At 49.3% G+C, this 12631-nt stretch overlaps 1 protein-coding gene across 2 annotated transcripts in view; it reads left to right on the top strand.

Moving 5' to 3' along the window:
• Positions 1-703: 703 nt before the first annotated feature.
• Positions 704-12631, top strand: part of PFKFB2 (6-phosphofructo-2-kinase/fructose-2,6-biphosphatase 2) — a 24042-nt gene continuing 12114 nt past the window's right edge. For both annotated transcript variants that reach the window (XM_004699850.4, XM_045298127.1), the window contains exons 1-3: positions 704-753; positions 1945-2052; positions 12098-12223. In XM_004699850.4, the coding sequence (XP_004699907.1) occupies positions 1965-2052; positions 12098-12223 (214 nt within the window). In that variant the 5' untranslated portion in view covers positions 704-753; positions 1945-1964. The remainder of the gene's footprint in view (positions 754-1944; positions 2053-12097; positions 12224-12631) is intronic.

Raw genomic sequence — 12631 nt, forward strand, 5'->3', positions numbered from 1 at the left:
CCGCCGCTGAATAAGTTACGAGAAACGTTTGTGTCTTTCACACTTTGCCTTCTCAGTTTTGAAACACTTTCCTTCCTTGGTTCTACAAGCCGATAGTAACAGTATCTTGTGGCAGAAGGTGGTTAGAAGACACAGGAGTGTGTGTCTGGATCCAGTGATATTACCGATTCCTGCAGCGGGAGTAATAAAAACTGCCTACAATGTATCAGCTCAAGTATCGTGGTAGCTTACAATAGTAAAGCACTTTCTACGCTAATATAACTGTTTAACAAGGACCCGCTTGGAATTCAGGCATAAAAGCGTTAATCTTTGCAACATTCTCACCTCACCAAGAGGTCAAGTCTTCTCAAGACAGATACTTAAGAGTCTATTCTCGCGAGACTTTGAAGACAAGTACTATATTTTACTAACTCCGCCCCCCAGCCTTGTTAGTTGCCAGGCAACGATGCCAACCAACCACTACACCGGTAGGAAACTTGTTAACCTGTGCTCGTTCTCCTTTCATTGTTGCACCCTGAGCTGAGCTGGAGCTAAAGTCAGAGATTCAGATTTGAGCCCCGCCCCCTCGAGCCTTCAGTTTCGTGATTGGCCGATGCGTTTCTCCAGGTGAGGACCCTACGCGGGGATGGGCGGAGCGAGGCAGAGGCACGTGACTTGCCCGGGATTAGCCTGCCGGGCCGGGGGCCAGTCTGTCAGCCCGTCTGCCGCGTCACAAGGGGAAGCGCCGGGGCTGCTGCTGGGAGAGATCTTAGGGTGAGCGGCAGCTGCGCAGCTACTGGGAGGGAAGGGCTGGATGGGTGGGGTGAGGTGCAGAGGGATGGTGCCACGCCGTCTTGGGAAGTTCAGGCCCCGGGGCACCGCTTGGAGTGCGCACCTTTAGGCACCCGGCGCGGCAGCTGTCGTGTGAGCTGAGGATTTGTATGGTGCGTGGAGCAACTGAGTTCGTGCAAGGTCCTTGATGCAATAGCGCCTTCCTTCCTCGCGAGTTCCTTTGTTGTCTGGGTTTAGGAAGTGAGCTTGGGGTGTCTCTCCCCTCTAGTCGAGTCAGGATTTACCCCTGATCTGCAGGTGACCTTGTGGAAGTCATTTTCCCCTTCCTAGTCTTCCTGTAGCGTGCGACTCAAGGCATAGCTGTGGGCAGGGTGCAGGGCAGGGCTTGAGGGTAAGAACACAGGAGGCTCTGAACGCCTGGGAAATGGTGATGTGCTACAGCTGTCACCGTTTTCCTGCTTGGAACGGGTCGAGATCCCCCCCCCCCCCCCCACCCGCCACACACTTCTCATTAATTTTTTTTTTCTTCAGGGCTATCTTACATTGGGTTGGAATGACTTTCTTGGTAATGCACTTCATCTATCCCTTCCTGGCCCCCACTAGCCTCCCAAATTATCAAAACTTTGAAATGTGGGTCAGCAAGGAGCAAGGGCTAGCCACTTAATGTCAGTTAACCTCGATTTTTGAACCCGTAAAACGGACAGATACGCTCATGGGGGCCTTATGGTGGCATAATTGGAAAGGTTGAAGGAGCTAGTTTCTGTGGGATACATTCTTAAATCTGCATATAAATGCAAGGGCTTGGAGCAGCTCTTTATAGCGGAGGAAGCACAGGGATGGGGATGTCCCTGATAGTCTGTAGCCAAAAATGCTTTCATCGCTACTGAGTCTGAGAAAAAGGCCCGATGGACTCTCCACAGAGTTCGTTCACTCACACAGTTAAACCCGCGAAAGCCAGTACCCGCGTAAGGCAGAAACCTGCCAGAGAAGGAAAACTCAAGCCTTTCCCACTAAAATGAGCAACTGAAAAGTGGTAAGACTACGGAGGACACTGTCAACGGTGGAAAATGTTCAAGACCCAGAAAAATGAGTTCTCCAACTCTCACAGGTTTCTGTCCTACAGGACTTTTCTCAAAGGAATAGTCCCGTCTCACATTCCTTTTGTCCTTCCAGACGTCTCCCGAAGAGCTGCCATGTCCCTGGATTTTGCCTCTTCTTCAAAACAGAACAACAGCTATGAAACCAAAACTCCAAATCTCCGAACATCCGAGAAAAAATGCTGTGAGTTCTGGCAATAAGGAGGGGCTGCTCTCTCCCAGGGTTTTATTCCGAGAACACTGTGTAGTTGTAATCCTAGACTCTGCTGCTTGGTGGAAAGGAGACAGAATCCTTTGATAGGGGAACTGAGCATCTCCAGGGAGAAATTTTTTCTCCGTAACAATGTCCAGTTCAGTGGAGGCTGCACTGCTGATGCCACTCAGCTGGTTTTTTACTGCTTTTTGTAACTGAATCACTTTCTCCAGGGGATACCTGCATACTTGCTTGTTGGAATTTCGGCCAAGCACTAGTATGCACACAAGGAGCACAGCAGTGGCAGGGTGCAGGGATTACTTGGGGCTTGCAATGTTAACAGGTGGTGCTAACGGGTTGCTATCAGTCGTTTGAACTCACTACCCAGTGGTGCTTCTGTAAGGATCCCTAATGGAGTAGTTCTACTCCGTGACACATGGGATCTCCATCAGTAGGCATCTACTCAGAGATTGGATTTTAATTTTGGAACTGTTACCTGTTTCCCTTTGTGTCCTGGGCTAAATTTTGGGAGGGTGCTGCACCCTGCAGAACCAACTGTTAGGATCCAGTGCTTCCTGGCATGCCCTCATTCCTGCAGGCCCCCAGGGAATCAGCGCTGGCATTTGACTTCTCTAGGTGTCTTGGGCACTTTTCTCTCTCGTGGGCTTAGCTTTTGCTCTGTGCAGACTGTTATTCCTGCAGCTTCTTTCCCCTGGTCCCGGATGAACATTGTCAGGCCATTTTTTTAGACAGAGACAGCACGAGGGTTTACAGGGAGATGAAACAACATGGCCCATAACTCCCTTGGACCTGCATCTTAAACAGCACTATAGACTGCAGAGCCCAATCCAAAGGATTCCAGGCACCTGGTCCTCAGATAGGGCTTCCAGGAACTTCAAGGAATGCTACCACATTGTATGGCCCCCCTTTGGAACCTCGATAATCAGTTCTCCTCACTTCAGTGGCTATATATCTCCACACCCAAAAGTCGATGCCAACTCTTGGTGACCCTATAGGACAGGGTAGAAGTGCCCCTGTGGGTCTCTGAGTCTATAACTCCTGTACAGCAGTAGAAAGCGCCACACTTCTCTCGCCGAGCAGCTGGTGATTTTCCCTCCTGATTTATCATTAGCAGTCCAACTCTTAACCCCTACCAGCATGAGACCCGGAAATGTCTCACCTTCAAAAAGTCTTCCTCAGAACCTGGACCTTGAAGGCATGCCCTTGTCAGTCTCATGACTCATGACCACTTCCCTTCACCTAGCACCAGTGTAGGCTGTTGGAGTTTGGACTGCAGCAGAGGCAGCTGGTTTGGATGTGATCCTGGGGTTGGGGCTTCTCTATGATTAGCGTGCCCTCTCTGTGCCAGGGCAGAATGCCAGGTATCAAGGGCACATGTGCCTTGGAAGAGAGCTAGTAGGGCACGATGTTTGAGCGCTCTTTTTGGAATGACACTGCCTCGGTTTGAATCGCGGCTCTCCTGCTCCATCAGTGTGGGCCCTTGACCAGGTGGTTTGCCCGCTCCATGCCTCAGCATGTCCTTTCCTACATGGGAATGCTAATAGGACCTACCCGTGTAGGAAAATGAGCATGGAATGACTGAATGGAGGTGGAGCACATAGCTAATGTGTGTTATTTCTCAGAGGTGTCTCTAGCTGCATGTAATGTTTATTCCTGAAACATTGTCTATAAGGTGATTTATACCTGAAGCTGTGATAGGTGCTCACTATTTATAAGAGCCTAGTGAAGTTTTTTATTAGTTTGTTTGGTTTCTCCAGTAAAGAATGTTCGTTCCCATGTAAAGGGTCATTCACTCTCGTTTCCCAGTATTTTAACATCAGATTGGGGGGTAGAGAATGCCCCTCTTAGAGCAAAGTGAACAGGTTACTGGGCCAGCTTATCCAAATGAGGGCAGAGAACTGGGGGAGAGAGGCAGGCTGATCATCATGAGGGTCCCTGCTCCACCGCGGCCCCCATTGTCCGGTTTTCTAGCTTTGTTTTATTCTCTCTCCCCTACCTACCTTCCTATCTCTTTGACCATTTTTTGGCCTTGAGGACGTGAGTTACCTTCCCATAAGGAGAAAGATGAAGCTCTCTACTCCCATAAAGAGTTTTCCTCCTCAAGGCCAGTTCTACTCTGTCGCGGAGGTCACTAGCAGGTGGGAATCGACTGCAGACAGCGACTTGAGTCCAGCTGCTTCAAGAACTCTGGTGGCACGGAGGGTCCAGTGTCAGTCTGCTGACCCAAGAGCTCCGAGAGACCAGGATGAGACCCAGGATGAGAGGTCTGCTCTGGCAAAGGTTTACAGCCCCCTAAGCCCCTGGAGCAGTTCTGCCCTGCGCTAGAGGCTTTCTCACCGGGGTTGGAATCAACTCAACAGCAGTGAGTGGGCCATTCATTTGCCCCAGGGACTGGGCCCTGGCTCTGTTGTGACCACAGCCAAGGGAGGTGGTGCAGTAAGGCTTTATTGTTTATTGTTTTGTTTTACCTTTTTATTGTTTTGGTTTTCATTTACCTGTACCTTGGCAAGTGTCCTGTCTCCTTTGTGCTCACACGAGAGTTGGTTTATTAATAGCTCTGCCACTATCCCCTGGCTACTAATTACCCCTGTCTTGGCTAACTCCCACTCCGAGAAGTGGCTGGGCTAGGACTTCAGGGCCCAAGAAATGACTCCAGGGAGCCCAAACCTCTAATCTCCAATGAGTATGACTGGGCCGTGAGCGGTTCCAGGGAGGAGGGGAGTGGGGACTGACAAAGGCACCTTTAGGGGGACTCAGATGAGTGGTTTCAGGGTCCTGTGAAATTCAGAGCAGAGGAGGGGACTGATGGAATAGATTTTATTTTTCTTCCTTTTTAAAAAAAATCATTTTACTGGGGGCTCATATAACTCTTATCACAATCCATCCATCCATCCATTGTGTCAAGCACATTTGTACATTTGTTGCCATCATCATTCTCAAAACATTTGCTTTCTATTTGAGCCCTTGGTATCAGCTCCTCATTTTTACCCCTTCCTCCCCGCATCCTCCCTTATGAACCCTTGATAAATTATATATTATTATTATTTTTTCATGTCTTACACTGATCAGTGTCTCCCTTCACCCACTTTTCTATTGTCCATCCCCCAGGGAGGAGGTTATATGTAGATCCTTTCCCCCTTTCCACTCTACCCTCCCGGTATCGCCACTCTCACCGCTGGTCCTGAGGGGTTCATCCATCCTGGATTCCCTGTGTTTCCAGTTCCTATCTGTACCAATTTGCATCTCTGGTCTAGCCAGATTTGTAAGGTAGAATTGGGATCATGATAGTAGGGTGGGAGAGCATTAAAGAACTAGAGGAAAGTTGTATGTTTCATTGCTGCTACACTGCACCCTGACTGGCTCGTCTCCTCCACGTGACCCTTCTGTAAAGAGATGTCCAGTTGCCTACAGATGGGCTTTGGAGCCCCACTCCACACTCCCCCTCATTCACAATGATAGGATTTTTTCTTTGCTGCTTACTTCCTCCCTCCCTCCTTTTAAAGAATATTTTGAATTTTGTTGGAAGCAGATGGCTTCCCACATGTACTTTTCCCGTGTTGGAGAAGCGGTGGCGGTGTTGCCTTCGTGCCCGCGTGCCACTATCATGGACTGCCATGAGTGATGTGTGCTACAAAAGGGTGGGGGGGGGGGAACAGGATAAGCCGGTGGGAGGTTTGGTCAGTACAATTGTTGACTGTCAAAGTGATGACCTGAGATGTAAACCCCACCTAATTCACAATAAAAAGTCTGCAAAAAGGAAGGAAGGCCACCAGTTCCTGGCCTCAAAAGAACAGAAATGGATTTTTTCCCCCACTCCTGGAGGCTAAAAGTCACATCCAAGTCTAAACTGAATTGCCAGGGGAGGAATGGCTTTCCTTCATTCTCCCCCTCAGTCCCCCGCTTTCACACGATGCTGTCACAGGCCGTTGATACTATTCATCAGTCACAGGCAGTTGATACAATTTATCATCAGTCACAAGCAGTTGATACAATTTATCATTGGTCAGAGGCAGAGTCGCTTTAGCAAATGAGTGCAACCAGACTCACAGCCGCTGACTTGGTGCCCACTGACTACAGGGACCCGATAAGCCAGAGTAGAACTGTTCTCGAGAGTCTCTGAGACCAAATCTCTGCAGTACTAGAAAGCCTCAGCTTTCCTCCTGGGAGTGGCTGGTGGTTTTGAACTGCTGACCCTGCAGCTAACAGCCCCACACGTAACCCACTCTATCTGTTCTGGGGCTCTCTGAGCTATACCCCAGTGGAAGTTCCAGGCAATGCTTTCTCAGTTTGTACAACTGTATTTTCCAAATCTTGAAGTTCTGGTTTGATTTTACACTGTTCATCACCAAATCTAGAATGGCTTTCTTCCTGCATTTTATCATGCACAGCAAAGAATCAAGCTTTCACTTTGAAATCTCCTGAGCCAAATGATTCACTTGAAAGTTTTCCACCTTCCGCAGAGTATTGGAGCATGATTCGGACAATTTCTTTGTCAGTGTATAAAAAGGATGCTCCTTTTAAGCCTCACCAGGAGCATCTTTAATATCCACAGTCCTGGCAACATGCTGTTTGTGGTCATAGAATCGGCACCCACCCCCGAGTCCTAGCAGACCCCTCAGAATCCACCTTGCAGCCCATTGTTCTATTGGCAGTCTCTTTCAAGACAACCTCGGGCCTTACCATCTAGCACCCACCTCTCCCCAATACCCAAATGCCACCCAAGCACTTCCACATTCTAAGGATCTGTTAGCACAGCACCCTCACACTCTGGTCCCAAATTCTGGTGCTGCTATAATGGAAATCCCACAGGGGAGGGTGGAGGGTGTTTAAACAAAAGAGTTTTGGAGGCTGGAAGTCCGATCCAGTCTGTGTCAATTCCTGTCAGTAGCATTTCTTGTTCCTTAGTTTCTAGATCACCTTCACATGACACCTATCTTTCCTTGTCTGTGTGTGTGTGTGTGTGTGTGTGTGTATCTAATCTCCTTTTTTAATGACTTTGATTAGATTTGGAGCCCACCTTACTTAGATAAGACATAATTAACGTGACTCAGGAAACCAGATTGCTAAACAGGACTATATCCACAGATAATAGGGGTTAGAATGCCAACACATATTTGGAACTTAACCCATATTAGTGTTTTAAAAAGTATGCAAAAAGTACAGCGAGAAATATAGTAAAACCACCACCAACCACAAACAAAAACCAGCTCACACTCTTTCCTGGCTCTCTGAAGTCTTGAATCTTTCGACCATCTTAATGTATCTCCTTAACGAAAATGCATTCATATTGTTTGCATTCTGATCTGCCACCATTTCTCGCCCACTCTTTCCCTCTTCCTACTACCTTGCCAGTATCTTTTCCATGCCAACCAACACAGATTGACCTCATTCCGCAGCCTGTTGAGTTGTGTGGCTCGACTAACCTTCCCCCTGGGGACATCTGAATTGCTCCCAGCATTCCACTCCTGTAGCCCACGCCTCAGCGGGCATCCTGGGACACACCCTGGCACACATTGGTGGTGGCAACTTTCCCTGCAGAAACAGTAAGAGAAAAGAGATAGATGAGTTTGAAGTGTTGAGCAGTACTGCTAATTTGCCCCGCCCCAAAGATCTGCATTAGAAACGGTTTTTAATATTTCAAAAGGCTTGATGAAAAGGACATCAATTCCCTGCAGTACACTGCTTGGCTGAAAGGCCAACCCCATTGGGATTGGGTTGCATTCTTTTTAGAATCATTTTATTGGGGACTCATACAATTCTTCTCACAATCTGTTCATCCATTCATCGCGGCAAGCACATTTGTACATTTGCCATCATCATTCTCAAAACATTTTCTTTCTACTTGAGCCCTTGGTATCAGCTCCTCATTTCCCCCCTCCCTCCTCACGCCTTCCCTCATAAACCCTTAACTATATATATATATATATTATTTTGTCATTTCTTACAGTGTCCAACATCTCCCTTCACCCACCTTTCTGTTGTCTGTCCCCCAGACCCCCAGGGAGGAGGATCTATATAGATCCTTGTAATCGGTTCCCCCTTTCTACCCCACCTTCCTTTCATCCTCCCAGTATCGCCACTCTCACCACTGGTCCTGAAGGGTTCATCTGTCCTGGATTCCCTGTGTTTCCAGTTCCTATCTGTACCAGTGTGTATCCTCTGGTCTAGCTGGATTTGTAAGGTAGAATTGGGATCATGATAGTGGGCAGTGGGGGAGGAAGCATTAAAGAACTAGAGGAAAGTTGTATGTTTCATCATTGCACAATTGGGTTGCATTCTTGTGAGCCTGGTTATTTCATTTCATGCCTGCCCGCCAAATCACAGGACACAGCTGGCAGCTTTATGACTTCTGATGAATAAAGATATTACTAATGACATACAGACCATTTCCAAATCTGCGGCCTAGCTAGAAAAAGGAGAGATGGCTGTGGTCACAGGAGGGCAATGAACCACTACCCTCCTAGACCAACCTTCAGAATTAGAGCACCATGTGGGTGTGTCCACTCAAGTGCCCTAGGCACAAGAGCCAGTGACTGGGATTGGATGGGCAGTCAGGAGACTAGAGTCTGGTCTGAGGCTTGCCCCTGATTTTCCACTTTGGGACAATGGACAAAGCTTAAATTCTTGGGGTTGAATTTCAGATAATCTCAAAATCGATAGTTTTCTATTGTGTGTCTAGAGAGGTGTTACATCAACAGTTCTCAACCTGTGGATCGCAACCCCTTTGGGGGTTGAATGATCCTTTCAGAGGGGTCACCCGATTCATAACAGTAGCAAAATGACAGTGATGAAGTAACAACGAAAATAATGTTATGGTTGGGGGCTCACCACAGCACGAGGAACTGTATGAAAGGTTCCTAGCATTAGGAAGGCTGAGAACCACTGTGTTACTTTGTCTCTGAAGTTAATCAGTGGAGCAGATCTAGTTAGTCAGAGTAAAGTAGTGGTGAGGTTTTTGCTGTCACAGGCAAGACAGGATGCTCCTCGCTCTGCTGATGTGGCAATTTGAGATAGGAAGTTGTTGCTTAGTTTTGTGCACCAGAGTTTCCAAATGAGAAGTTCCAAATGGAAGTTCTGGTTGTGACAGATGTGTGTGTGGGTGTACTGAGCACAGATGGGGATAGGTATGCGTAGGTGTTTGTATGTGTATGTGCAATTTGGACTCAGGTGGGGCAGGTTGTGTGTGTGTGTTTGTGTGTGTATGAGATGGATGGAGGTGACAGAGGTCAGCGTGTGTGTGTGTGTGTGTGTGTGTGTGTCTGTGTGTGATGGACACAGGTGGGTCAGGTGGTGCTAGAGGGCACCATAGGGAGAGAGTCCTTTGTGCAGTGATCGATTACCCAATAACAATTCACTGTTTTTCATGACATCAAAGATTCTCCTCCTAGGGTTGGCTGCCATCAGCCCCTCTCCCAAACCACTGCACCTTTTTCTCTAGAACCTAAGCCTCCTCAGAATTACAACCCCTGACAGGGACAGAGTGCCCAGGGAACAAGGGAAGCCCAGGCTGACACCTGCTGACATTGTTAGCCCCTGCTTGCTGGACCACCGGGCTCGCTACGTGGTCCAGTCCTTTCTCTTTTGTTCTTAGTATTTTCTATCCAGCCTGGTAAACAGGGAGCAGCTGGTCCCCTGCGGAGCTCCCAAGAACAATTGATTTGAAACTTTGGGGAGGGTAAAGGATCTGGGGGGGGGGGGGGGGCAGCGGAGAGCTGCCTAATGGGCTGGAAGGTGTGGACAAAGGAGCAGGTAATGAGGCAGGGCTTGCTGGGTGCCTGAGAGCTGGAGAAAGTGCAGACTCGGGAACCTTCCCTCTGAAGCCTGATCCCCTGCAGTGTCTGCCTGGTGGGGGTTAGAGACCAGCATTCACCCAGGGGAGACTGCAGAGGATGTTTGCTCTGCCCTGTCTTCCCTGTTTGCACAGGGATGAAAAGTGCCTTATGTTTGTTATCATCCAAGTATGGAGGGGAAGGGGAGCGGGAAGCCCCAGCTGAAACAGAGTTTTCCATGTACACAATGGACGTAAGACAAAAGTCAAGTCCCTTGCCCCCTGCTTGCCCACCCCCCCAAGTCTATCTATTCACCCCTCCTTGACCCCCAGGGTGACTCTCTCTGCCTCTGAGTACTGTCCTTCACCCACACATTTTTTTGCCCCCAAGCCCTGTCCCGCTTAGGGACCTTCTTCCCTTGAGATCTTTTGTAAATCTTAAAAATGAAAGATGCTGGCAACATATGTACAAATATACTTCATACCACTGATGTATACATTGTTATAAGAGCTGTAAGAGCCCCCAATAAAATGATCTTTAAAAAAAGAGTTTTCCATCTCAGAACCTCAGTTTCACTGATTGGTTCTCTTCATCTTTCAGGGTTACCTTGTTCCGGGCACCTCGCAGGGCAGCCTCGGGAAACCAGGGTGGAGAGGGGAGGACAGGGCAGTCCCCTTTCCATCCCTGTGCGTGGCCTTCTTCACACTTGCTGTGTAGATCTGAACCCTGCCAGAGGACCATGATTTGGCTTTAAACATCAAATTAAATCCACTCCCATCGAGTCAGTTCTGACTCATGGCAACCGTACAGGACAGAGGAGAAAGGTCCTGCAGATTTCCAAGGCTGCGAATCGTCCCGGGAGCTGACAGGCCTCAGCTTTCTCCCTCTTGAAAGGGCTGGTGGGTTCCCACTGCTGGCTCTTGGATGGCAGTACACTCCAGAACTCCCTCCGACATGCCACCAGTTTGGGCTTATGTGCCTGGAGTGGCTGGCAGCAGTGCAGACTGCTCTCCCTCCACTTGTCAGAAGGATGGGCAGGAAGGAGACAGCGTGCGAACAGCTGACAGGGAGTCACCGCTGATTTTATGGAGGAAGACGACCAAGAAGCACAGGTCCTGGATTCCAGTGCTAATGGCGATGCTTTGACGCATTACGGGTCCAACCTAGACAAGCCGCTGGGGCTTGGAGCATCTCATCTGCCCCCACCTGTCCGCTGAGATGAGCCCTGGTGGTAGAGCGGGTTACCGTTGGGGCTGCTCAGCCCAAGTTCAAAGCCAGCAGCCTCTCCTTGGAAGAAAGAGGAAGTTTTCGACTCCCATAAAGGACTATCACCTCAGAAAACCGCAGGGGTATTTCTGCCCTGCCCTCAAGGGTCGCTATGAGTTGGGTCTGGCTAGATGGCAGAGTGAGAGTTTGAGACCCCTCTCCATAAATGAGCATTCCTGCAGCAAGTGGGCAGACGAAAGGCAGGGCATGGCATTCCTGCTGTTCAATGACCTTGCCTTCATGCGGGCCACTGAGACAAAGGCCTCCCGGCTGTGATTCCTCCTCAGCGGGGATGCCCTGAGGACCAGCTCCAGGCTGTTTCCAGAGCCTGTTAGCATCTCTGGCCTATTCACTCAGGACAGCACTCCCTGCCACCGAGTGGACTCCGACTCACAGCCACCCTACAGGACAGGGCAGAAGTGCCCCCGCCGGTTCCCAACATGGTCACTCTTTACAGGAGTAGAACCCCCACCATCTCCCACTGTGTTTGAGAAATTCTGGCTTAAGGAGGAGTTCAGGACCTTAGTGCAAGAGCCAAAGAAACTGAGGCAAGACTGTTTTTGTAGTGGACAAGCTAATTCTTCCCGTGGATATGACGGGATGGCTGAGGTCCTCCGGTGGGAAAGGACTAGACTTCTTGCACGGTCAGCTCAGTGATGCACTGGCCTGCCAGGTGCCAGCCCCTCCTTCAGCCTACCACTAAAGATGGGTGCTTGCTTGCTTTCTAGTCTCCCATCCTTCTACCTTAGATAATTCTGATCTGAGGCACACAGGAAAGAGATATCTTGGTTTGGGCTCTTTGAAAGGGTCTGTATGACCCTTTGACTCTGTTTCAGGAAAGTCGACCCAGTCTCTCTCCCATTTGTCTTCTCCAGTCTTCCCGGACCCCAAGACTGGGTGGAGATTAAAAGTCCTTCCTGGCCCAGGGCAAGCGCCTTCCTTGGCCTCTCCTCACTTAGCTCTCTTCCATTTCTCCTTAGCATGGGCCTCCTATATGACCAACTCCCCTACTCTCATCGTGATGATTGGCTTGCCAGCCCGGGGGAAGACGTATGTGTCCAAGAAACTCACACGCTACCTCAACTGGATTGGGGTGCCCACCAAAGGTAGGTGCGAGCCACTCCTTGGGATGGGCAAGGGTCACTGGCTGGGCTGTACAGACCTCTGAGTGACATGACCTCTCTGGCGGGGAGCAGGCTGGTTTTCTGACTTGCCACATCGATTCCCTGTGCCCAGGCAGGTTTTCTCCTGGTCTGGGCAGGCTGGGCTAGTCTTGAGGGAATGCCTTCGGTAGGAATGTTAATAACCAAGTGAGTACGGGGATGTGAACTCTCAGAGTACTTGGCTGTGCTTTGTCTTGTCTGATGCCACCAGAACCCTCTTGAAATAGTTGGCAAGGGACTTGAAATTCAAAGCCGTTTAAAACTTGTGCAAGGTCCAGTAAGTCAGGGCTGGAACCTGACGGAGGTGGCTCTGAATCTGCTCTTGTTGCCAACATAGCAATATGCTTCCCC

This window comes from Echinops telfairi, unplaced genomic scaffold (genome assembly GCF_000313985.2).
Source record: "Echinops telfairi isolate 266 unplaced genomic scaffold, ASM31398v2 ScPeMD7_7424;HRSCAF=8462, whole genome shotgun sequence".
NCBI lineage: Eukaryota > Metazoa > Chordata > Mammalia > Afrosoricida > Tenrecidae > Echinops > Echinops telfairi.